Genomic DNA, 27991 nt, shown 5'->3' on the forward strand with positions numbered 1-27991 from the left:
CATTTAGAGCGGCAGTCCGCGTGCGGCGTGCAACGAAGGCGGAGGGAGCACTGTATCAAACCTCGTCCGCTCCCCTGATTAGGACTAGACTACTCGATCACTCGACAAGTGCTCCCGAAGTGCTGCTCGGCGGTTCAGAAAAGGCTTCCCTGAGCGCGACAGCGAAATGGAATCCGGTTTCGCAGACCAGCTCGTGTCACAAACTGAAGAAATCAACCTGGACGGCGCCGCCGAGGAGTCCCTAGCGGAACTTAGGAAGCTTTTAGAGGGTAAGGCGCACAGTTGGCTCGTTTATTTGTTATATTGCTCATTATGTTCAAAATATGTGTATAGCGTGTCTATGCACATATCTGATGGTCGAATACTATATATAGTCTAACTGCATGACCCAGAAGCAAACTCAGATGACCGTGCATTATTCGATAAAATCTGCATGCGTTTCTCAAAGAACCCTTCGGTCCCGAGGACCTCACCAATGGGCTGCGGTATGCACGTAAATAAAATAAATAAAAGCTGCCGAAATGCTCAAGGCTTCTCTCCCAAAGAGGGCTAAGCGCGCTGTGGTTGCGCCGCCGTCAACGGTGGCGGCAGCGCTGTTCAGGAAAATAGTTATTGAGAAGCAAAGATAAAATCAGCTGAAGAAGGGCTCCACGGCTGAAAGCCGCTGGTGTCGCTCATTCCATTATACGGGAAAGGTTGGTCACTTGCAATTTCAAGGTGAGCAGCACGCGCAGCCTACCAGTTTTCCGGTGAGGTGCAGGGTAGATGAAAATGATAAGATAATGTTGCCATGGAGTGGATCTCTGAGCAGCTTATACTTTTTTTTGCGGGTAATGTGGGTCTTTCCCAAGTGTGGCGTCCGCGTTCGTGTCAGTGCCTGCATTTATACCGCCAGTGCAGCTGGCTGCCATGTTTATGTCTAATGACGGACCAAGACAGCATATGCGCACTGCTGGTTTTCTAACCGTCAACTTTTCGTGACATCAGCAGAGATAAAGTATAAAGACTATTTCAAATTGACAATGTTTTCAACACGCCAAAAGAAAATGCAAGCTTGCACTGCAACGTCGTAGCGACTGTGCCCGCGGCAGACGAATGCGAATATGTTGAAGTGTGCTCCATTAAATTTGTGGCTAGTAAGCATATTTTTATGAAGCGATAGTTGATTAAACACAAAGGATAGCGCTCAACGAATACTGTGTGCATTCGCTTGAATATCAACTGATCGCTTGGGCAGAGTGCGACGTGCGTGCATATGAAACAAAAGGCGTCGTACTGTTGACGCGAGACTGCCGAACAATTGTCAGAATAAAAGGCATGTTGTGTCCGTCTCAGACACTTAATAGTGTCATAAATCGTGACTGTCGAAGCGGGAATAAGGTATTTGCAAAGCTTAATAACTACACCACTATGTAGAGCTACCGTACGACCCTGAGACCAGTGTCAAGTCTCTAAATTGTTGGTTTGCATAGCGTGTTAAGTATATAACGCTTAGTTCCCCGACACATGTCAACAAAGGCTTTCGTGTGATTTCTCTTATGCATGCAAAACGAGAACATTTCTTATGCTTCTGAATTCATCCTACTCATATTGTACAATATTTTGCACTCAATATAGTGTGAACTATTGAAGGAATTTCTCCTGCCATTGCCGGAAGCGGTGCTAAATACGTCAGCGGATACGCGTTTCATGCGTCGTACGCTGCTATTTCCATAGAAGAGGATACAGGTATTTGTGCACATGTATAAGGAAAAACAATGTGTGCACGCAAGGCTGACGCATAAAGAAAAATAAAGTAGGTGATCAAAGCGAGCCGAATTTGGAAACCGTGGACACTGTTTTCGCAGCCGGACGGGTTGAACTCAAGTTATCTGTGCTAGGAACCACGATGTGGTGCTATAGCGTCTTTCCGCGAAATCCCGTTGCTATAATGACAAATAAAGCTCGCCGCAGCAGCCCAGGCACGAAGGGTGACATGACGAGCACGAGATGCTCGTTACGGAAGTGTACGCAGTGAAACTACCTTGATCGTGGTATAAGATTGCCTTCTGTTAGCATGCACATAGTGACGAAGTTTCATACTGCCCATCGCAAGTCACGGAGAGATCAGCCGGGAATATTTCTGCTATATTTGATCGCTTGGAACGCTGACCATAGAAAAAACAGCCCAGCATTTCAGGGTGAGAGTCGTTTTTGGCGAAGAAACCCAGCGGACGCGAGTGCGATCGCGTGGTCGCAACCAGGATTTGAGAAAAAGAGAGGTGTCAAGAAGGAAGAGCAAAAAAGACGTTGCCAGCATGGTAGCGAAATTGTGGCGAGGGGCCTGAAGGGGCCTCTCCTAAATAATTTAGGTGAACACTTAAGCTCCACCTTTAAGGGTATGAAGCAGCAACACTGAAGGCTCCCGTTTGCCAGCTTTCCTTGCGGATCCTTGTCACTGCGTCCAGCAACACAGCCAATATTGCTGGACGCAGTGTGTTGACCTTCGCCAGCCTTGAGCCCTGCGGTTAGGGGGCTAGTCTATGCTGTACTTCTGTCAGCATGCTTATTTATGTGCTTTAGAACACCTAATTGTTTAGCTGATTGGTACTAATCGGTACTGGCCATAGGTGTTCGAAATTAAATAGCTTGAGACTTTAATAAAAATCACATCGGCACTTTTTTGAAAACACTCACCATGTGTTTTTGAATATCTAAACTGGTCACACTGGGCGTCCACGAAACCTTCGATGAAACATACAATGCAGTCCTTCCCTCCAACTCATGCGCTACTTCCGCAGGAGGAGTCATGCTCAAAAACACCGGGGACCTCCAAGGAACCCAAACACTCGTCTTTTAACTGTTTCTATTCAGTGCTACTCGATCCCCACGACGGCGTCAGCACAACGCTCCTGCCTTAATATAAATTCAAACGGAGCGGCCACGAACACGACCAGTCCACGACGTTTTCCGTGCGTTTGCAGCAGACCCTCTGCAGCTGCATCACAGTCATGCGATTTTCGACCGGAAGTGCATTTGTTTACCTCAGTTGATTACGTAGAGCGCCTCCATATGCTTGCCACCATTTTCACAACAACGAGTACATGAATCGGGATCGAGTGGGAACTTGTAGCAGCGTTGCACGTGCAATGCGTTCGAAACTTTAACAGGGATCTGACTCGACCGTGATCGGAAGTGCCCGTGTGACAGCAGTATAACACTGCTAAATTACAGCCCACGAGTAAGCCTGCATAATGACAGATAAAGCTGCACACACACACACACACACACACACACACACACACACACACACACACACACACACACACACACACACACACACACACACACACACACACACACACACACACACACACACACACACACACACACACACACACACACACACACACACACACACACACACACACACACACACACACACACACACACACACACACACACACACACACACACACACACACACACACACACACACACACACACACACACACACACACACACACACACACACACACACACACACACACACACACACACACACACACACACACACACACACACACACACACACACACACACACACACACACACACACACACACACACACACACACACACACACACACACACACACACACACACACACACACACACACACACACACACACACACACACACACACACACACACACACACACACACACACACACACACACACACACACACACACACACACACACACACACACACACACACACACACACACACACACGAGGGGTCGAAACCGAAATACTGCGTTCGATACTTGTCCGTTCATAACAGATGATGAGGAGGGAATCTAAGACACTTTAGAGCGGAGTAGCTGCAGAACAATAACGTCCACAAAACCAACGACTTGCTGCGCACAGTGTTATATTTGGTGTTGGGGAAGGGCGTTTGCAGATAGCGGCAATTTCCAATTGCAATTCTATGATGCGTGCCGTACGAGAATATGTATATTTCGAAAATTGCTATGGCTAAAAGAACGTCGGACGCATCCTTTTTAAAAAACGTTGGACGGATGTTTTATAGCTGCCCATAAAGCTATACGTCGTACGACCCTGATACCTTTTTCATCGAAGTCTGGCTTATGTGACAAAAAGTCTCTCGTAGGTTCGTTGCCACGACTACGACGGTGTTTGTCCGTCTACTATTGGTCGCAACAAGTTAGTTTAATGTTCACACTATTGCACAAATAGGGCCGCGGGGTGGCGTAGCTTCACCTCCGTCTACCTGCGCTGGCCGCAATATAGTCGATTGGCGTTCGGTGCGGGTACTTCGAGTGCCTGCAGTGGACTGCTTGATGAGGTTTTCCTTGCAGCCTCAACAGTTCCTACAGTAAAAGTGAGCGCGCGCCACACCTCAGCTCGTATATGCGGCAACGATTGAGTGGGTCTGTCTTATAACCTCCAACTCACCTGCGGAGGGCCAAACTCTATATTCGCGATCGAGTTTGTTTCGAGAAGGCAAAGCTGCAGGGTGAGCGTTTGCCTATTCTTACATGGTCTTGAGAGTTGCTGCCAATCCTGCCCTCGAGATTTGTACTGGTCAACTTGGAAGACCTGTTGTCGGCATAGGCCGAGCGATTTTGGTGCTCATCTTTGAGTGCTTTTTACTTAGGTTGAGGACAACGCAGATACCTGCGTATGGAACGCAAATGGCAGGTGTAAAGTTAAGAGACCGGAAGCGTACAAAGTGGGCCAGAGAAATAACTCGAGTTAATGCCGTTCTAGTGAAAATCAAGAAGAAATGGGCATGTGCACGACATATAATGAGAAGAAAGAGGATAACCGATGGTCGCTTAGGGTAACAAACTGGATTAGATTGACTTGTGGGGTTTAACGTCCCAAAGCGACTCCGGCTATGAGAGACGCAACAAACTGGACTACTAGGGAAAGAAAGCGTAGCAGGGAAAGGTGGGATGATGAGTTTAAGAAGTCTCCAAGCGTAGAGTGGATAAAGCTATAGCATATGATCGGGTTAATTAGAAGAGTATGGGATAGGCCTGCAGTGGGTATAGTCCGACAGATGATTAAATGCTTTAAGCCTCATTCTTAATTTCATTGCTTAGATGAGCAGTAGTAAAGCTTTTCACGTTCATAAATGTGCCTTCTTCCTCAAGAACACACTGGGTGGTAGTTGGGAGGGCACATGTCAAATGTATACATCATCATTCATCCACGTCCTATTCATGCGAAGGCTTATACATTCACGTGTAAATCAGCTGGTTGACGCTAAAATGATATTCGTTATTATCATCGTAGTGAAGTGATTTGTGAGCATTGGTGCTTGAAAAAGTGGCGAAAGAACCACATACTGGTTGCCGTTTCGGAGCGGGGAAGTTTGATTAAGGTGAGGCTTACAGTTACAATGGCACGTCTTTGTTTCGTCTGCCCTCTTGTTATATGCTGTACCGTTATCGTGCTTCCAGAGTAAGCATTTATGATATCGATATTTCTCTCTTTTTTTTTTTTCTTGCTGCACCAGCAAATGAAGTGTGAGAAGCTCATCGGCTCGTTGCTGTGAATAAACGGCATCAAACGGGATGATAAACACGCGACAAGATCGCAAGAGACAAACGGCTGATTCTGAATGCAAGTGAAATTATCTCCATATAGCGTGTAAAGATAAAAATTAACCTTTCCCCTCAGAACAATCAAGTCTCGTTACCTCTAATGCAACTTAATACGTCGCAACGTTTTTTCGTTGTTGTATTAATTGATTATATCCGGCAGTGACTAATCAGACATGTTACGGCACAAGTCCTATCCAGAACTGAACACAATGCTCACAAATAACTTCACTACGAGGATTACGGCGAATATTTTAGCGTCGACCAGCTGATTCACTCGTGAACGTATGTTCAAATCTCCATCTATTTTTAGGTGCTCTGTGTTACTACTCAGTAACGGGCCAAGAGGCTCTTTCGTAACTTTTTATCAGATACATCCCAAGGCTTCGTCATTAAATTAAAGCGTTACTCGAAAATGGGACATGGGTGATGGACTCGCACCCCTGGGAAAAGGGTTAATAAAGAGGCCACCATCCCTTGTCAGCGCACAGAGATACGGTGTCTCAAGCTATGCGTCTCACGTGTCCGCTGTCCGCTCAGACGCCGTCCCCGCAAAAGTCCGCCGCTGCCGGTCGTCCTCTTCCCCCAGCACGGAGTGCCGCCAGTGCACAAGAGCCGTGAGATAACTTTTTGACCTGACTCGCTACCCGAAGATTATCTCCTCCATTACCATCCCTTGTCCTTGCTTTATTTATACGTAAACATGAATTGCAGTTCTAGTGCAGCTTAAGTTCCCGGACTCTAATACTCCATTTTGAGTCAAAGTTTTCCTATACTGAGCTGTCCCTTTTCATAGCTGCATTTGTTCATAAGTCGTGACGATGTGTTGTGAATCAATTGCCTTCTGCGAGGATCGCATATCGCTGTATTATTTAGTATCATTGGTACTGTAAGACTACCTGTAGCGAGTATGATGACTATTTTTTTTTTTTTTCAAAGACGCCTTCCGCTAGCTTTAATATCATATCTACGCACTTGCATAACGAGTTACCCAGCCCAATTATAAATTTGTTCACAACATCTGGCACCCGAAAAAAAGGTATCCTTCGAGCTTATCCACGACTATCAACTGAAAACTAGCGTTTGCCAGAACTTTTTCATGCAGTGCGCATTTACAGTAGCATGCTTCCCTTCCAGTTGGTGCGATTAAGTTTGGTAGGCGAACGATGGTGCACCGACTGCGCAAAGAAGCTGTATAACATACTGATGCAAATGTGTCCTATCAACTTTTTTACGCCATTAGAATCCCGTCATTCAAGCTGGCCCACCCAAACGGAATCACATCTTGCGTCGCTATTACGGGACAACTTTTTCGCACGAGATTCCGTGAAGACGGAAAAGATACGTTTTGCATAGTCATGGAATGCCAGCTGAAAATTCGTCTAATGCTGGGTTAAAACAGATCCTTGTCGTTCATTTTTAAATGATGAAAGCGCAGCGCGCTGATTATGCGAGAGGCCCGTATGCGCCGAAAAAAGCTTTGGCTGCGAGCACGTTATAATATATGCCTCTTAAAACTGGTTTAGAGATGTGCGCGAAGTTAAAACCCTAACAGCAGAATTTGAAGAAGAAACCATGAAAACATTCTTCCCAGCTGTCGAACTGAGTATTTCACCTAAAAGCTGAAGTTATATCATGGATAAAAAAAAAAGAAACGACAAAACGAAAGCGTGTATTCATAACGTTATAAACAGACATCATAATGAAGTTTGAAAAAGTTCATTTTTTTTCTGCATTCATGGCGGTAAAAAGATGCTAAATACACGTTAACTACGTAGAAACCCTCCAGGAAAAGACATTCGACTGGTCTAATAACATTAACTAGCAAATGATCGAAAGGAAGTACCCAGTCTCATTTGCAACCGATTCGGTCATAAGTGCCCTCGAGTTGAATTATCTGTTGGCTGGAGTGGGGTTTTCACGAAGCCGCAGACTGAAGACTGGGGATATTCACCATGACCAGACGTGAGGGGAGTGTGAGTTAGTTGAACCGAACTGGGCCGTACTGCACAGCGCATTTGTATACTTCCGGACCCGTGGAGCGAAATAGCTTAATGCGCTGCGTTTGACGCCCCCTAACCTAAGTTTTTTCTGTGCAGCATGTGTGCATACATGAAAACTCGCATGCTGTATCGAAAGCGGTGCCCATCGAGCAGTGACCATTACTGTAGATCTTTGACTCGAATTATTGTTTGGAGCGTATCTCTTTCGCATTCTGTGGTAGCACTGTGTGTCTATTTAAGAACATAATGCCAGCCTGAGTGTCAGGCTTTAGGCAGGAGCAGGCATACAATGCTTTGCAAAACATGCAATTTACACAATGCATACATAGCGTCAATACACGGAGCCGTAACTACTCATCATAAATACAAGTCAACGTTAGACCAGCAAGCGACGCCACGATGTGAATACAATACAACAAATGTGTCAATATATCCAGGACAGCGCGTGACAGAATGAAGTATGCTCTCTAAATGGCTCGTTATACTGTACACAGAGTAGGCTTTCACTTGCGAAAACAAACAAACAGACAGACAAACAAACAAACAAACTCTAAAGCTCCCCTCTTTGGTGAAACCGCCGTTGAAACTGAGCTGAAGTTATACACATTTGTACGTGGCAGAACAACGGTACGACATACACGCAGGAAAGACTTTGTGTACTCAAGAAGCGAGGTCATCAGAGTTGGGCATCAGTAATAGCTCAGAGCATCAATAAGAACGGCATACCTCTATTTTCCTCAATAAGAGGTTTATGCTTCAGCGCGGTACAAACACCTCTCTTGCGTATTTCTTAGTAAGTCTAAGCACACGGAACATAAATAACCGTCATGATCGATAATACGAGGGTCAGAACACGTTTTCTCTGGCGAATGGAGAACGCATACACGTTAATGGCTCCGCATTCCCTTGGATGTCGCTCGAAGTCATACTCCGACGGTTCTCTGTACACTTCTCAGATCCTGCCAAGGCTATATACCCTTGAGGGCTGTTCATTCGTTGGGTTTAACATATTTCTTGAAAAATCTGTCAATTTAGAAATGAAAGCATAGATTAAGTTTTTTTTTTTTTCGGTCGCTCAACGAAGTGAACATGGGTTTGAAGAAAGCGTTCACACTTTGGTGATGGTTTTCAATCCAAAATGCGTGCTTACAAATGCATGGGGCTACTTATAGAGTCAAGCATGGCCCAAGAAGCGAATACAACAGCCTCACAGTATATGCTGAGTTCTCAAAAAAAAAAAAAAAAAAACACTGAAAGGCTGAAGGAAAGTTCAGAGTACGACGTCAAATTGTTTATTGTTCTGGTGGCGCTGCCATTCGACCGGAATGTATTTTTAGCCTTAATTAGGCTGTATCCTTGGGGCTTTCTTTTTCTTTCTTTGAACTCTTTGTTATTCTGATAGCAGTGTTCCCTCATAAGACTACCTTTTCTTCGTAACAATGTTGAGGATACTGAAATTGTGGCGCGAGGTTTAGAATTAAGTTCTGATGATAATTGGAGAAATATAATTTTAATTTAGAAGCAACTCCGTGACAATGAATAGTGTTTATGCCTGGTGATGCGCGAAGAGTTTACTGTGTATATACGCCGCAGTTGCCAAATAAAAGCTGCTTTGATGTTGCTTTCATCCCGCCTTCCTCATCGGATCAGGCATGACTGGTGTATTGTAAATACCAAATGAATATATGCTGTCACACAGCAACGATTACTGACCATGTTCTCGTGAGGACTGAGAGACGGACGAGTTGGCATGCGCTCATTCTGGAATCGTAGTGCAGCTGACGAGAAAACTGGACAAAACAAACAAGTGCTGCATAACGAATTCAGTATGCAAACCACCTCCGCAGGCAGTGCAAATGCAAATGAGGCACGGGCATAGTGCAGAATAACCATTTGCATTACTACGGATTCCTACATGTCGTCTATAATCACAATCGTTGCAGAGATGGTAGCGAAGTCCTGATAACACTCGCATCTGACAGGCAGTATTTTTGAGTTATGCAGATTCTGGATGTCAGGGATGCCACTGAGGCCCCATAATACGGCTTTGCGGCATCTCATGCTAATGTGCGGAGCCGGCCCGGTAACGCGGACGTATTGTCGCGTTAGATACCACCCGCACCCTATGAAGGGCAGCAGATTATTCGCCTGTCTGCGAAGCATTACGGGTAAAATGGAGCTGTAAAGTGGTGCAGACAGCCACGAAATAAAAGAAGAGGGGTTACCTCACTGCATTCTTGCTTTTCGTGCCCTCTATCGTAGCGCATTGCATTTACGGAAAGCGCGAAATGTTGGAAGTAAAGCCCTTATCTCCTGTAGGCCGTATCAGCAATGTGTTGCACGTTGCGTCATTTTGTGATGACCAGTTGAAGGAAGCATTATTCGCGTTCTAGTACGAGCGTGCCCTCGACTTGCTTTGCTTCCCGAAGTCGAGGATGCATCTTACCAATACTGCGAGCTCAGCGATGCTGTTCGCTCTTTTATTGTTCAGGTGAGCCGGAACTGAAGGCCTCGCCAGACTCCGCCGACTTGCTACGCTTCATAAGACTTCGCAAATATGACGCCAAGGCGGCGCTGGACACCTTCAAGAAGTACTGCGCAATCAAGGTCTCTGCCCCCAAACTCTTCGAAGGGCTCAGGGAGCCCCATAAGATCAGGGAAGTGGCTCAAGAGCTCTTCACGATCATGCCGGAAAAGAATCTTCGCGGCAAGCCTGTCCTTATCTGCAAATTTGGTAAGTGAACAGGGACGGCTATATGGGTACTGGGCTGTGTTCTGTTTGTACCTATTTCGGCAAAGATGTCAGTTGCTGCGGTTTCAACTAAGACAAATAAAAGAAGGGAGCAGACATCTGCTCCTAATTAGCAAGAAAACGGCGTGCGGAAAGGGGTGCGAGACACTATAATACCCAGGCAGAACTGCGGTTTTCCGATTTCTGAAAGCGCGTTGCAACTTATTAACAGACATTTTAGTTTCTGTGAAAGATGATTAGTTTTGTTTGGTTTGTGGGGTTTAACGTCCTAAAGCGACTCAGGCTATGAGAGACGTCGTAGTGGAGGACTGGGGAAATTTCGACCACCTGGGGTTCTTTAACGTGCACTGAGATCGCACAGCACATGGGCGCCTTGCTTTTCGCCGCCATCGAAAAGCGGCCGCCGAGGCCGGGATTCGATCCCGCGTCCTTGGGAACAGTAGTCGAGCGCCGTAACCGCTGCTCCACCCCGGCGGGGCTGTGAAAGATGAAGAACTTATTAAAGTTCAATCGCAATTTCTTCGAGCACGACTGTGCTTCGTGGTCTAACTGCATAGTGAGGATGTGTACGGTTCTCCGTTTGAAAGCGAGGCAAACCGTGTTATGAAGTTTGTTGAGTATATTTCGAAGGATTCGCTCAAGTTGGAAACACATCATAGCGCTGTTAAACAGCGAAATTGGTTCATACGGGAAACGACGTACGCTTTGAATCAACAGTCTTCACGCTGCATGATGTCTTCACCCACATAATGGGAGACGTATGGCATGTATTAAGTTTTACAATCCTGCGCAGTTAGGAAAACTATGATCCAAACTTTTAAAGGGGTAGTGAGAATGACCTGAAGTTATTGGCGTCCCGCCGGGGTGGCGCAGTGGTTAGGGTGCTCAACTATTGTTCCCAAGGATGCAGGATCGAATCCCGGCCTCGGCGGCCGCTTTTCGATGAAAACGAAAAGCAAGGCGCCCGTATGCTGTGCGATGTCAGTGCACGTTAAAGAACCCCAGGTGGTCGAAATTTCCGGAGTCCTCCACTAGAGCATCTCTCATAGCCTGAGTCGCTTTGGGACGTTAAACCCCCCAAACCAAACCAAACCAAACCAAACCAAACCAAACCGAAGTCATTGGTCAGTATCCGTAGACTGCAGCGAGACTTCCATTAAAACCGGGTTTTTGCAGGCTAGAAGCGGCAAAAGTTTTTTTTTTTTTGAACGTGTCATCATTACCAGTCAGATTTGCAAGGAAACTGCGATTACGTGAAGGCAGGTTCTTTTTAACACGAATCTTTGAGGCAATATTATTCAATTTGAAACAAGAATCCTGGAGTCCTCGCCCGTCTTGCTGTCACGAGTTTGAACTGAGTGTCGGGGAAGTTCTTAAACCCAATTTTCTCAGTAGTAGGCGCTTATTTTGCCGTCGAACAAGCAACAACGTAGCCCCAACGAGTCTAAAGTCTATTATTGCCAAGAACAATATTTGAATGAAGTTGTCTTCAGCGTCCCATCAACACTGTAATCTTGAACTCCGCAGTTCCGAGATCTCCGACGTCCCCTGACACTTGCCAACTTTTGTCCGAGATGACTTAAGCAACGTCATCTTTATTTGAGGCTCGTATGCTCACCCGTGATCATGTAACCACCCCCTGCAAGCAACGGGAACTTTGCCCCGCGCCTTTCCTCCCTTCTTCCTCAGGAAACTGGAAAAGGAAAGGCTATGCTCGGAAACTGGCTCATATCAACAAAAAGGTGTTTATGCCAGCTATTGCTGAATCTCGTAATTTATGCGACGACCCAAAACGGTCAATTTTTCTCCAAGTCGAGACATCTTGCAAACTTCGCCTCCCAAATTAACCACGAGGGCGCTCTTTTGTCGTAACTGGGAAGCAGCGCGTAACGACATGTCTTATAGTTCATACGTAAGAAATTGCTTAACAGACCAATAAAGGTTTTCAGGCAATCAGACAATTTCTACGTACAAAAGCGCACTTGTTACGCACTGCCCTTGCATCTTAGATTGCCATTCGCAAAAAAAAAAAAATAAAAAAAAAAAAGAGCAACGGCAACTGCAAAAAGGGGCATGGAGAGCTTAAAGGAAAGAAGTCTTTTCAGTCGCAAATCCACGGCACGCAAATTTCATCAACCCCGCAGATAAGGCAAGCATGCCTCACTTCGGTTCCCTGGACGATGCTATGTATAACACGATGTTAGTCTGACTTATCAGAACAGTATAGGCTTGTTTGTCGCGACGGACGCAGACAGCGACACTAAGAATTCAAGTCAATGACACGCGCCGCTCTCTAGGCGCTGCGCTGCCTATGACAATCAAATGACCCGGGCTCTTTTACGTTTGCTTTCGCTCACAGGACAGTGTTGCTTCCCTTTGTTTGATTCTAAAAACGAGGGAAGCTCGCCTTTTTTATGCTGCGTGACAGTTATCACCAGTGAGGCTGGCAAATATAGGTAGCACGAGTGGTATGAACTTGCGGATAGAATGCATCGAGGTTGTGGAAAGCGCATTGAGGCATGTGTAACCTAGCAGCAGCCTCTTTATACAGAAGCAGAGATAAACTTTCTTGATGCCGTACTGTACGAAGCGCTTGGCCGTTCATTGCTATTGAGAGAATACGGCGCTGATGGAAGCCATTGATGGAGCAACCGACATATTTGCATTATCCACGGCCTGCGCTCCTGCGCCATTTAAATACCCATACAAAACACAGCAGTGCTTGCCAAAAAGGTACAATATCTTGGTTTAGTTAAACCGACGCGTTATCAGATGAGACTGCTTGCGTTAAAGGCTTTTTTTTTTTTTTACGAAACAGAACGACAGGAATGATGAGTTCCGCTCGTACAGCTGCTGAGTTCAATGTCTCGAGATACAATCCCGGCTGCGGCGGCCGCATTTTAACGGAGGACAAATGAGGAAAAAAAATCAGTTCTGGTTTAACTCTGGTTAACCCTAGTTGAATTGCGATAGCAACGGCGGAAGCTTCTTTTGCCTGCTACATTATTCCCCTGTCACGCCCTATCAGTGAAAGGTGCTACATCATTTGGGACATTTAAGCTCATCCTTTAAGAATATGACGCGAGAGCGTAAGTTACCAGTCTTCTTCTTCTGGTGCTCCTCCTTTTCCTCCTCTTCCTCGGCTGTTCAAGGTCAAGCGTGGCCTCCGCCGGGACCACGCGACGGCTCAAAACCTGGTGCAGTATTGATATCGCAATAAAAACATCTGCGCCACGCCGCTCTAGTTCAGTGGGTAGGCCTCTCGACGGCTGAGCCCAAAGAAGCGGATTCGGGTGGCGGCGCACAAACGCCGCCGCACGAGCTTTTCTTCCCCGGAATACCTCTTCCTTCCTGCTTCAACTCTCGGACTCCCCGCAGCCATTATTAACACACGAAGATTTATTACAGCACTTGTGCTTATCCAGTTAAAAGTTACCGGGCCCATCCAAGGGATTACATAAAGCAGGATAATGCAATTTAGGCCTATTCAAAAATTAAAGAGCACTGCAGAATCTGCATTTGAGTAATGCGAAAGCACGGATGCTGCTGTTGGTTGCTTCTGGTTGCTCCTATAGTTGCTTAATTCACTTCTTGTTTACCCATTCTAGTCTTTACACTTTCAAATTGCGCGCCAATCCTTTCCTATGCGCTTTTCGGCTCTACTTCCGGTTTCGTGACGTCACATCCTTTACGTCCCATTAATTCACTTCTTGTTTAGTCTTTGGTGCGTTCAAACTGCACGCCAACCCTTCCCTATGCCCCTTTTTTGGCTCGACTTCAGGTTGCGTGACGTCACATCCTTGACGTCACCTTAATTGACTTATTTAATGAACTATTTAGTATTTGATACATCTTGACATCACCCTAATTTACGGACTTAATTACCTATTTTAGCACATGAGACCATTACCGGCTTTACGTTTACATTTTTTGCCTCTACTTAATTGCTTAACTAAATTATCGGCCTAATTATTTTTTCGGACCCAACATTACGTCACCCTCTATCGATTGACACCACTCATGAACCTCTACCACTTCTCAATTACAACTGCTGCGGACAACTTTTAAATTTCTTGCCTATAAATAATTACCTAACTTATTGGCCCAATTATTTTTTCGGACACATCATTACGTCACCCTCTATCGATTGACACCATTCATTAACCTCTACTTCTCCATTACTCACAACTGCTGCGGACACGATTTTGCGGACGCGGTCTGCGGACAGAAACCTGTGAACACAGCGAGGTAATGCTTTCGCATTAAAACCGTGTTATTTAATAGTCCAGTAAAGTTTCGCTTCTCAGCTGAATATATATTATGCGGAAATAAAGCAGATTTGTACCATATGACACCAGCCTGTCAAGTTAATACTGCCTTGCATACTATAGGACAGCCAATGCAGGGAAGTATGGGAGGCTCAGCTGGGACCTCGAGGACCAGCGAGTGCTGATGAGAAGGGCGAGGGTGGCGGCCTTAGCCAACGGAATCCCGGACTAAGGATCCGACCAAATCCTCCTGTAATTTTCCCTCTCCTTTTCTTTTAACTAAAACATTTTCATCATCCTCAAGCGGTATCGAATCCCGGCTGGCAGCCGCTTTTCGAGTGCTGTGCGATGTCAGCGCACGTTAAAGAACCCCAGGTGGCCGAAGTTTCCGGAGTCCCCCATTACGGCGTACTTTATGCCTCTGTCGTTTCGAGGCGTTAAGACCTATCAACCATAAGTCCACAAATTGATATTAAGATTTTCATTCAGGTATGATGTTAAGCAACTTTAGCACGTATAATATATATATTTTTTTTCATCTTTTTTTCCAAACAAGCAACATCACTGACATTTATCTTGCCTCTATACTACTTACTTGTTGACAAGTTCTTTGCATGTTATTTTATGATAGTTCGTTTTGAGAACCGATATAACTGTTTAAATTGAACAGATTAAAAACATTGTTCAGATTGAACAGATTGAGAACAGCGATGATTTGTGCACCATAATGATTATAGCCCAGGAATTGCGCAAAATGTATCCATTGTTTTTAGCTGAACAATGAAGCTGGTACTGTACCGTATGATGCTGTTTTTCAAACACGACCATATTGCCATTCCACTCACTGCTTGGCACAGCGTAGAACAACATCAAGACTAAAATTTTTGTATTTACTTTATCACGGTAATTGGAACATATCAAGAGAAGCATACCTCCAGGAACCATTTTGTCACTTTTCGAGAACTAACCATGAGAAAGCACTTCACCCATAACCCATAAGCCATATTAATGCTCATAAATACTCTTTGTTTCCATCAGCTATATATAACTGGAACAAACTAACCTCGGCTGCAGTAAACTGCAACTCAGTTGAATCGTTCATAGAACATGTCAATAGCATTGATTCACCAGTAATGCCACCGCGATAAAACTATGATGCTGACTTTCATTTTTTATTTTTTGTAACTATACTTGTTTCCGCGCTGAACCCACTATTTTGTTTTCCCTGAATTGCCATCATTACCACCACAATGCCGCTATGATGATGAATTCTAATTTTGTATTATATATGTACCCAAGTTGTTCCCCTGTATTGTCCCCTTTTTATCCACTCCTGCATGGGCCCGAGAAGGGCCTGCGGTATTTATAAATAAAATAAATAAACATAACAGATCGTCTATTTTTTTTTGCATTATAGCCATAGTCGCTTATGCGCTATAAAGCCCATTACACATAAAGAGAATTTATTGGATACATACATACATACATACATACATACATACATACATACATACATACATACATACATACATACATACATACATACATACATACATACATACATACATACATACATACATACATACATACATACATACATACATACATACATAGATAGATAGATACATACATACATACATACATACATACATACATACATACATACATACATACATACATGCATGCATGCATGCATGCATGCATGCATACAGGCATACATGCATACAGGCATACATACACACATACGTGCATACCTACATACATACATACATACATACATACATACATACATACATACATACATACATACATACATACATACATACATACATACATACATACATACATACATACATACATACATACATACATACATACATACATACATACATACATACATACATACATACATACATACATACATACATACATACATACATACATACATTACTCACAAAACAAAGCCCTATAGATTACATATGCATAAAAAACTAAATATAACATGATCCCCATGAGAGGGGAAAATAGTATAAACGAGGAGGGTTCTAATAAAGGACGACAGGCATCTCAAGTCTGCTGCCTCGTACAACATAGAAGCGCGTGTGCCAGCGCCGCAGAAAGCGCGTCTCGCCGTCAGTTTCTAACTGTCCAGACAGATACTTCCAGACGGTGAGGCGCATCCTCTGCAAGGCTGGGTACATTGCTCGGGCGGGAGTTCGGCGCCTCAGCGAGGCACCTGCGACGCCACAACACAAACAGAACCACACTGAACACAAGGTGTTCAAAAGGGGTGCGCTGGCGCCTGACGCCGGGGTTCATGCGGACGTTAAACATCCTATATGCGAGCTGCCACATTGTTCTCGCAACTACACATTCGAAAAAAAAAAAGCATGCGCGAGGCTCTCGGGAGCACCGCAGTTGGCACACTGGTCATTGGGTACAACACCCCATCTGGCAAGGCGCTGTCTCGTGGGGAGGACGCCCCAGCGCCTAAGCCAGTCAAAATCTCGCACTTCATTTGGCAGCCGACAAGCTGCACACGCTCGCCATTTGCGTAGTACATCGGTCTCTCGTTGCTGATCAGCTGAAAGCCTGCGAACGGCTACTAATTCGCTGATGCGTATGGCTAGTAGGTCGCCTACATTAGCATCTGACAGGTCTGCATCTAGAGTCGACTTATCTCTCGGCAACCTCGCGGTAAAAACGCAGGGAATATCACCATAGGTTTTAACAGTTTATCTTTCTCGCACTTGGTCTCACCCTACCGTGTTCAAAATGCTTCTTTATGACGTGTCTATCTATATTCCTCATCGTTCTTTAAATTCTTACTTCATTTCATCCAGTGCTTCGGGTGCCCACCAAGAAGAGTGTCGCTGCACATATTGTTTTGCTGAAAATGTTTTTGTTTTCTCAAAAGCGTGCGATTTTGCTTCAATTTGTCCATTCCTCACTAAAGCATTTGGATCTTCACCCTCGATCCAAGGTTGCGGTCATCGCGCTGTGAGAGGAGGTGAGGCAGATGCATTCGCGTCGTAATTATGCGGCAGTGTAAAATGCGCTCACACTGAGTGTTATTTCCGTCGTGCCGAGCAAAGCCGTTTTTATAAATATCACATGAAAAAGCATTAGCCTGGCGGTCGCCAATACATTCAATTGCAACTTCGATCCGGATCATTTTTAGCGCGTAGCTTCTTTTTTTTTTTTATTGCACTCAATTATACAATATTTACACAAGAAATCTCGGCCGTACATGACTAAGGTAACGTAACGAAAATTATTTTAATGTTTTCAGTCAGATGCTGGATGCACAAGTTCAATAATTTCACAATACATTGCAATGACTTCCTTAAACTATTTTCTTACTGGACATGCGTCAAGTTCTGCGTGACACGCTCGCCATCCTACTTAATAAATAAAAATAATTGGTTTACAGGAAAGGAAAGGCGCAGTATCTGTCACACTTGCTCCGTGGACACCTGAACCGCGCCGTAAGGGAAGGGAGGAAGGTGGGAGTGAAAGGGGAAAGAGAGAAAGGGGAGCCGTAGTGGAGGGCTGCGGGTAATTTCGACCACCTGGGGATCTTTAACGTGCGCTGACATCGCACAGCACACGGACGCCACTTCGTTTCGCCTCCATCGAAACGCAGCCGCCGGGGTCGGGTTCGAACCCGGGAACTTCGGCACAGCAGTCGGGCGTCTTACCACTGCACCGCCCCGGCGGGGCCCATCCTACTTCTCCTAAGCATCGACCTCGGCGGCTGCGTTTCGATGGAGGCGAAACGAAGCGGCGTCCGTGTGCTGTGCGATGTCAGCGCACGTTAAAGATCTCCAGGTGGTCGAAATTACTCCTTAGCCCTACACTATGGCTCCTCTTTCTCTCTTTCCACTTTCACTCCCACCTTCCTCCCTTCCCTTACGTGTCCACAGAAAAGAAGTTAGACAGTTACCGCGCCTTTCCCTTCCTATAAATCGATCAGTTTTTTCTGTCCGCACGAGGCAGCGGAGGTGGCTCAGCTACAGCAGGCCCGTGTATTTTCTTTTACTTTTCCTTCAGTCGCAGCAAAAATGCTTAGGATAAGTAGGATGGCATTTTTGCTGCGACTGAAGGAAAAAGTAAAAGAAAATGCACGGGCCTGCTGTAGCTGAGGCACCTCCGCTGCCTCGTGCGGACAGAAAAAACTGATTGATTTATAGGAAGGGAAAGGCGCGGTAACTGTCTCACTTCTTTTCTGTGGACACCTCAACCGCGCCGTAAGGGAAGGGAGGAAGGTGGGAGTGAAAGTGGAAAGAGAGAAAGAGGAGCCATAGTGTAGGGCTAAGGCGTAATTTCGACCACCTGGGGATCTTTAACGTGCGCTGACATCGCACAGCACACGGACGCCGCTTCGTTTCGCCTCCATCGAAACGCAGCCGCCGAGGTCGGGTTCGAGCCCGGGTACTCCGGCACAGTAGTCGAGCGTCTTACCACTGCACCACTCCGGCGGGGCAGGGCAGAAGAGAGTTATTATTTATTTTATTTATAGGAAGGGAAAGGCGCCGTAACTGTCTCACTTGTTTTTCTGTGGACACCGCAACCGCGCCGTAAGGGAAGGGAGGAAGATGGGAGTGAAGGTGAAAAGAGAGAAAGGGAGCCGTAGTGGAGGGCTACGGAGTAATTTCGACCACCTGGGGATCTTTAACGTGCGCTGACATCACACAGCACACGGACGCCGCTTCGTTTCGCCTCCATCGAAACGCAGCCGCCGAGGTCGGGTTCGAACCCGGGTACTCCGGCACAGTAGTCGGGCGTCTTACCACTGCACCACCCCGGCGGGGCAGGGCAGAAGAGAAAATAGAGAACAAATATAAAGAAAAGAGGGAGAAAGACGCGCGTCAACCGTCATCACCACCGAAACGGTAGCAGGTGCAATGACGGCCTACAACAGATAAAAAATATAATGGCAGGCTAGCCCCCGCCGCAAGCGGCAGGGACCTACCAGTCCCAGCCCCGAAGGGCCAGGAGCGACCAAACCCCCCCCCCCCCCCCCCCACTTCTCCTTAGTGCGTAGTATTACAAGCCACAGTCACGGATTTCATCGATGTCTGTCCGAAGCCGCTCAGTCTCTCTGACCAACATCCCCCCCCCCCAACCCCACCCCCACCCCTACTTCTCCTAGGTGCGTAGCACTACAAGCCGCAATTACGGATTTCACCGATGTCTGTCCGAAGTTGCTCTCTCTCTCTCTCTCTCTTTCTGTGTGAAGCTGGGAAAGAGAAGGTGGCGATGCGCCTCATGCGGCTTAGCGAACCCGACCGCCGGTGGCTACGTTTTGGTGGAGGCGAAACGGAGAGGCAACCGTGTGCTGTGCAATTTCAGTGCACCTTAAAGATCCCCAGGTGGTCGAAATTACTCCGCAGTCCTCCCCTACGGCTCCTCCTTCTTTCCATTTTCACTCCCACCTTCATTCCTTTACGGCGTGGTTCAGGCGTCCACAGGTCAAGTGCGACAGCTGCGTCTTTTCTTTCCTGTGAACCAATTATGAAAGTAAACTTCGTTCGTTCATTTGCACTAAAATGTAAAAAGAAAATAAACAATCTAAAAAGCGGAATCGTGTGCATAACAACGTTTCATATCAAAATAAAACCAAGCTTAACAAACTAAAATTCACAGAGAAGTAAGGGGTAAACAGTGCTGCGACTCTACTTCGCATTTGAGTAACTACTCAAATTGGCTGCATGTTTTTCTTCCAGTGACCACTATATAAACCACTCGGGCGAGAAGCCTTGCGTGACGTAATCGCGCGTGTCGGACTTCTTCCTGGGAGGTTCGGCTGCGGAGCGGAGATCCCACCGTTCAGCGGCACGCGACCCGCCTAGCGGCTGAGGCCGTGAAAAGTGCTTGTAACCTCACCTGACCTCAGCCTGCGGGGCCCTCCTGACCCGCTCCCCGGCCTGCGTGCCGGGGGCGGGAGATGAAGGGCTCCTTTTCGGTGGAAATAAAGTTTTCATTCATTCATTCATTCATTCATTCATTCATTCATTCATTCATTCATTCATTCATTCATTCATTCATTCTTCGCAGGAAAGTGGAAGCCGTCGAAGATGAGCAACCTGCAGCTGATGCAAGCGTTCGTGCTCTGCCTCGAGCACATATCCCGGTGCCCTGCTTCGCAGACGGTGGGCGTCTGTTTAGTGTGCGACTTCGAGGGCTGGTCCATGGCCAACGTGCGCGCAGTTGATATCGGCCACTCCAGGAAACTGCTTCACTATATGCAGGTATAGAAATATCAGCTGCCCTTTGAAACTCTTTTCGCGGTTAGTCGCTTGCGTTCAAAGGTGGGGGCCTGCCGACGCCGCATAGTCTGACCGACGAGTTCCATGCGGAGCTACACCGGGACAAACGTTGCACTCAGATGTTCATCTGCAGTCTCTACCAGCTACTTTTGGGATGTCATCTAGTTGCACTCCTGCTACAGGGGCACCAGTGCTGCCCCGTCTGGAGCTGATCGGTCATTGCACGCCTGATGCTTCCAATTCAAGCTTTGATATAGCACTAGATTCCCGGGGGGTCAGAATGAATTCTATGATACTACTGAATATTCCGATACTATTATGTACGCGAACATACTGAACAGACCGCTGGAGGGCTTGATGTTCAGTTGTCTATGCAGATACATCGCAACTGAAGCTAGCAGCTTTTGTGTGTGTGTGTGTGTGTGTGTGTGTGTGTGTGTGTGTGTGTGTGTGTGTGTGTGTGTGTGTGTGTGTGTGTGTGTGTGTGTGTGTGTGTGTGTGTGTGTGTGTGTGTGTGTGTGTGTGTGTGTGTGTGTGTGTGTGTGTGTGTGTGTGTGTGTGTGTGTGTGTGTGTGTGTGTGTGTGTGTGTGTGTGTGTGTGTGTGTGTGTGTGTGTGTGTGTGTGTGTGTGTGTGTGTGTGTGCGTGCGTGTGCGTGTGTGCGTGTGTGCGTGTGTGCGTGTGTGTGTGGAGAGAGAGAGAGAGAGAAAGAGGGAGAGAAACAGAAGAACGGAAAGGTAAAGGCGCTGCCCAGTAGGCTACCCTGTACGTGGAGAGGGGAACAAAGGGAGAAAAAGGAAGGAAAGAGCGCCATTGAAATGAGGTTTCACGTGTGCACATACCACTATGATAAATGGACAGAGGGCACACTCGTAAAGTGTTATAGTCGGGAACTCAACCTCGAATGCTTTAAGAACACCAGAAGCGCCTTCACCGCTTTAACTTTTGAGTAACGTTTTTTTCAAGGCATCTTTTCTCCAGCATCTTTTCCTCATCCTCAGCATCTTTTCTTCTGTAGGAGGACGAGAGTCCAAGCGGCGGAGTGTAGCAGCAAGAATGATACGCTTTCGATCAAAGCAAGGGTAACCAGAAAGTATGTGCCCAAGCATTTCATCACACTCGCAAACATCCAATAAAACGTGGTCCTGGGCTGGCTAGTGATTCATGCTTCTAAAGACGACCGCGCAAAAAACGACGGACACATGAGAAGACGACCTGACGCAAAAAAGCTTCGTGGTCCAAAAAGACTTCCAGCGTAGCCAGATGCACAATCTTACCGTTGTCATCGCAACGACAGAACCAGCGCATCGGATTATGAAGTCACTAAGGACAAGGACGAGAGAATTAAGAGACGTGCACCACGACGACTGGTGTAAAATCTGGTTCTTCTCTTCATAATGCACCAACTCGCCCAGGGTTCCACTCTTTGGCAACGCGAGCACTCTTTAACGGCGCACAGCGCTACTTTGTAACCTGGAACCAGCCACGCGAAACACGAAAGAAAAAAATAAAGCGCTTGACAGAACATAAAAAGTTGGTTTTACACCATTAGCACGCGTGTATTGTCAACTGTCGATGCTTTTCACGCTTGTCTTCCACCCTTTTCTCGCCAGTGGTTAGGGCCATCCGAACAATTATTGACTTCATATCACCTTCCTTCGCACAATGACATTGGCGGCCAGTTGACTAGTTAGACTTTCCAGCGTACAGACCATAAGATAAATGTTCACGGTCTTCCAGTGGACTGCCTGCTCACGCCTGTCGGATTTCCCACACTTTAGTTTCCAAGTACCAAATCGCGGTAGTCACCATTTCGTAGTCTCACCAGCGTTCTGCTGTCTTCCTTTCTGGCTGTACTGCTATGCAACCGATAACTCACATTTACGTGAACAAACTACTTTTGTCCGTCCCAAGCAACGTTGCCTGCATCCCACACTCCATCCCATCTCAGTCATGGAGAACTTGTTCCTGGGCGAGTTGGTTACATTCCAATTTTATTTTTACATACTCCAGCCCCTTCCAGAGCTATAGCAGGAGTGGGAGGTGAGCATGATACAATAAAATAATTGTACGATACAGTCAGCAGAGCAGTAACAAGACAAAATTTAAACAAAGTAACAGCACTAATAACGGCTAGAGGGTACTTAACTGTGTGAATTAGTGAGTGTGCGATGGCGTCAGTAAAATTTTGTAAAGGAAGGGAGCGAAGTGAGCCAGGAAGCTTATTCCAAGCTACGATGGTACGAGGGAAGAAGCTGTTTTTAAACGGATTATGTCGAGCAAAGTAGGGGACAATATTAAGCTCATGGTAGTATCTGGAGGTAGTAGGCCATGCTGGAGTAGTGTAACTGTTAGATGAAAGTCGATAATGAGCATGAATGATACAATACAAGAATTTCAACGATTCCAAATGCCGGTAACTTGATAGTGTAGTAAGCTGTAACGAAAGGAGAGCAGAAGTAGGCGAAAAATCACGGTGATACTAGTGACAAATGAAACGAATGGCTTTCTTTTGAACTCTTTTTATCCTTGTAATATCAGTTAGTTTGTGAGGGTTCCATACAACGCATGCATAGTTTAGTACGGGACAGATTAATGATTTATACATTAGTAACTTCCCATCACTTTGAGCTTGAGCTAGAGTACGTCTTAAATATTCTGATTTCATGAGGGCTTTGCTACAAATGCAATCAATATGCTTGGACCAAGATGAATTGGTACTGAAAATAACTGATAAATATTTGTAATTAGAGACCCTTTCCAGTGACACGCTATTAGATGAGTAGGCGAAAAAATAAGGGGAGGAGCTGTTAGAAAATGTCATGACTACAGATTCAAGAAAATCAATACTCATTTGCCAGTTATTGCACCATCAGTTATTGCAGTTGCATCTTACCTGTACTTACCTATGGGGCTGAAACGTGGAGGCTAACAAAGGGAGTTCATAAGTTGAGGACAACGCAGAGGGCTATGAAAAGAAAAATGGTAGGGGTAACATTAAGAGATAGGAAGCGTGCAGAGTGGGTCAGATAAATAACTCAAGTTACTGACATTCTAGTGGAAATCAAGAAGAAGAAATGGGCATGGGCAGGACATGTAGCGCGAAGGATGGATAACCGATGGTCGCTTAGAGTAACAAACTCTAGCAGGGGGCGGCAGATAGTTAGGTAGGCGGATGAGGTTAAGAAGTTCGCAGGGGTCAAGTGGATACAGCTAGCACAGGACCGGGTTAATTGGAGGAATATTGGAGAGGCCTTCGACCTGCAGTTGGTATAGTCAGGCTGAGGATGATGGTGGTGGTGATGATGATGATGATGATGATGCACCATTAAGAAAATGTAGGTAATGAAGTGTTCAGTTGATAATGATCCTCAGTGCAATTAATGATGTCATAAATAACACAATCATCTGCATACATGCGAATCTTAGATGTGATATTATTCGGGAGGTCGTTAATATACAGTAAAAATAGTAAGGGCCCTAATAGGGAGCCTAATATCAGAAGAAACGGGGGTCCAATGGGATTCACTTGAATTGTGTGTTACGTACTGGAAGCAGGCTAAAAGAAAATTGTTTAAAAAACGTTTAAAAGCGCGAATTAAAGGCTTCGTCCCGTCGTCAGTCATGGAGCGAGTTTATTGCTGCTCAAGTACACGAATTAGTCTTTTAATATAATTATCCGTATACATACCAACCTCGCGTCTGACGTGTACGTTTCACCTTCTACCGCCGTACTGCCAGTGCTTTGCAACGACTTCAGTGGCACCATGTATCATTGATGCACTGTCTGGCGTTAAGGGCAAACCAACCATCTCTGATGTAGCACTTACGTACTTCGTTTATGGGTACATATTTCGCTTTGCAATGTTCACTTCCATGTTTACACCGATGACACCGTAACTTCCACATAATTCACAATCAGCGTCTGTATTCACCCACGCGCACCGCAATTTTGGCGAAAGTGAGCAGTAAAGCACTAGCTACTGCTACATAACTGGATATCAGCGAGCAGCGTTTGCTTATATTCTAAGGCATCCACCTACAGCTGAGGTTATCTTCACTGGTTGTGGATCGGTTAGGAGTATATCCCTTAAATATATTATTTTTGTTTCGAACTCCATATATTTAAAAGTTTTAGTTGAAGCGCTCTGTGTAACACCCCGGTTACCCTTGGCTCGTCTATCGCATGGCTGGCCAATGGACATGCTATCGCGCAGTCGCTCGTTGCTGTGTCACAGGAGATGGCTGGTCAGAAATAGCATACTTTATGGTCTACTGGTGCCTATATTCCCCTACAGTGCTATTTAATGAACAGCATGATGCACCTGCACGAGCGCGTTTTGAACGTCGCTCATTGGAGTAGAGCTGCTAGCACTGTACACTCGGGAAGGGTATATCTTTTTTATGTATGCGCAGTTCGCCGTGCTTTATTTACCATCGCTTTTTCCGCGCGAAATAAGCCTCGGGTTTCAACGGGTTTAACGGGTTTCAACGTAGTGACGTTAAGTCCCCATTCTCAAGAAAATTCGATGTTGTCGTTGCCATCACTGGCGTAACGAACGAAAAATGACAAGTATGCCTCCTGCACGGGGTAGTACACAGGTGGCATGGCCGCGTGCTAACTGATCGTCGGATTGTCACGACGCAACATAACTTTGGTCGATGCGACGGGGGCTGCCAACTCGGACAGTTCCTTTGAAATGAGAAGGTGAGATGAGAGTCTAATCCACTGCGATTCACATGCCCCAAGTAACATGCTACTACTCAATGCCACACAGGCACACATCGTAAGGCTTAGTCAAAACTAGGTTTGACATCTTTGCTGCGTGGTCTTTAACAAAAGGTGGTAGCTTACTAGTGTATTCCAACGAGTGCCTACGTGTAAATAATAGAGGCACATATTAAGGGATCAGCGATTACACAAGGCGCATGTATGCGAATGAGGATCCGCAAGCAGCGCCACAGACAGGATCTACTAACATTGTCGCTTCATACCCTTAAATGAGGAGCTTAAATGTTCCCCTGATTTTATTTTGCTCACTCTTTGCTCGCAGTATTGCCTGCCTATTCTGCCCAATGAAGGTCACGTTCTTCGGGAGCCAGGTGCCTTTGATGCAGTGTACAAGCTAATGAAGCCTTTCTTGAAAGAGGAGTCGGTCAAGGCGGTAAGTTTCCCGATTGACTGCGGACAAAAAGTGCAGATGGCCTGCACTGAGCGCACCAAGTTTGGCAACGTAAATCTTTGTTGAAACTTTTTAAAAATGAACTGCATATTCTGGGAATTTGCTTGCTACATGAAAGCGGGCAAATAGTTCGGACACGAGTGAACCAGGAGAGTGAGGCGTTGGCGGTCCGAATTCGGGTGCCCCGATGAACACGTTGCTTTACTGAACTCGCTTCTCGGAAGAAGAAAGGCTGCTTGACTTCATAATGCTCGTTTGGTTTGTAGTGTTTAACTTCCCATAGCGACACAGGCTGTAAGAGAGGCTATATTGAAAAACTCTATAAATTGTGACCGCCTGGGCGGCTCCTACACGTACACCAACTTCGCACACTACACGGAAGCCTTGCTTTTCGCCTCCATCGAAAAGCGGCCGTGATGGCCAGGATTTGATTCAGTGTCCGTAGGTTCATTAGTCGAGAGCCCTAATCAATTGGGGGGGGGGGGGGGGGGGGGGGGGTCAGTTTGGGGATCATTTATTTTTATGCTATAGAAAGTAACAGAAGGGACACCGTGTTCGTTTCCACGAGCCTGCTTGCTCACACAGAACTTCAGCAATGCTAAACGGTAGCAGTATATGCTTGCTCTTGCTTTCATGCTTTTTATTTCTATCTTATATGGCAGCTTGCTTACAGGTAAATAACCTCTCTTCGCATTACTGCAGGTACACCTCCACGGTAAAAATGTGCACGAACTCCTAAAAGACGTTCCTGCTAGCGCCCTACCCAAGGAGTACGGAGGCACGGCATCCGATACTGACTGGAACGCTTTCTGGAAGAATATTTGCCTAGAGCACGAATCGGCGAACAGCTGAACAGCACAAGTACAGAGCAGCTGTACAGTGTTTTCATTCCCCGTTTGGCGTTTATATATATGTATCGCAATAATGCGTTTGTTGTTGTTATATGACGCATATCGTACTCAGTGACACAGAATGGGGAACGTCGTGTGATATTTCTTGCAATCTTCTCTGTTTTATTGTATACTATGCAAGGATACGAAAAATTACAAAAAAAAAAAGAGCGCAGATGTAGGACTTCAGGTGCTTTAGGATATTGTTCGGCATGGTACCGATAATTTATTTATTTTTTTTTTTGCATTTTAACCTTGTATTTCAAGCTTGAACCTTTATACACGAATCCACTTTCATTACTGAGTGACTTTTGGATATGAACATTTTTCAGATGCTTGATCTCGGCACCATCGTCGTCATTGTCGGCATAGTTAGTGGTGAACAAAAATCCTAATTAGTCGAGGGGGTCACGATGTCACAGTAAATGACCTCGAGCAGGAATTTCAAACACTCTACAATACACGCCAAGCATGACGATATGTCACGCGAATTAAAGGAAGCTGAATATCTAAAATGGTTGAACTCGACGTAATAATTGATTTCGCTTAAATAAAATTATGGGCCATCGGAAGGATTCAAGCCCACCACACGTGGATTCGCGAGCCAGACTTGTAGTACGGCCTGGGAACAAACTAGGCTTATGCGTATGCCGCGGGATCTTTCACGTAAGAGAGTATGCGTGTAATTATAGAGAACACCATGCCTGCTATCGCGTTATACCCTATAGAGGCAGAGTTAAAATGCCCTCATAGTTGTTTTTTCTAGGCTTAGCCTTGTACTCTGTCGGTATAGCCCTGGGACATCTACAATGAGGAATATTCCCTTGTCATTCAAGGTATAACTGTTATCTTGTTCTACGCCGATTTGATTCCATATCCCCCGTATATAACGCTCTACTGGGCCTTTAGGGCATTTCAAATAATTAAAAATAAAACTGTTATGACCCTATTCGCTCACGGCGTCTTCCATTTCAAACACCATACTTGTGCAAGTCCTTTGCTGCGTGGTAG

The 27991-nt window shown here is 45.8% G+C and overlaps 1 protein-coding gene across 1 annotated transcript; it reads left to right on the forward strand.

The window, feature by feature from the left end:
- Positions 1–27942, forward strand: LOC146185443 (alpha-tocopherol transfer protein-like). The gene is made up of 5 exons (XM_084606392.1): positions 1–269; positions 10108–10350; positions 20697–20890; positions 25962–26072; positions 26793–27942. The coding sequence occupies exons 1-5, from the start codon at positions 167–169 to the stop codon at positions 26940–26942; spliced, it is 801 nt and encodes a 266-aa protein (XP_084462518.1). The 5' UTR covers positions 1–166; the 3' UTR covers positions 26943–27942.
- Positions 27943–27991: the final 49 nt, after the last annotated feature.

Source organism: Amblyomma maculatum, chromosome 6 (genome assembly GCF_055883805.1).
Source record: "Amblyomma maculatum isolate TAMU_Amacu chromosome 6, ASM5588380v1, whole genome shotgun sequence".
Lineage (NCBI taxonomy): Eukaryota > Metazoa > Arthropoda > Arachnida > Ixodida > Ixodidae > Amblyomma > Amblyomma maculatum.

Excerpts from the sequence above, each read along its gene's own strand:
- LOC146185443 (XM_084606392.1), top strand. The coding sequence starts at position 167 with ATGGAATCCGGTTTCGCAGACCAGCTCGTGTCACAAACTGAAGAAATC. Across the intron at positions 10,351-20,696 it reads TGTCCTTATCTGCAAATTTG|GAAAGTGGAAGCCGTCGAAG; the intron begins GTAAGTGAACAG and ends CATTCTTCGCAG. Across the intron at positions 20,891-25,961 it reads AACTGCTTCACTATATGCAG|TATTGCCTGCCTATTCTGCC; the intron begins GTATAGAAATAT and ends CTTTGCTCGCAG.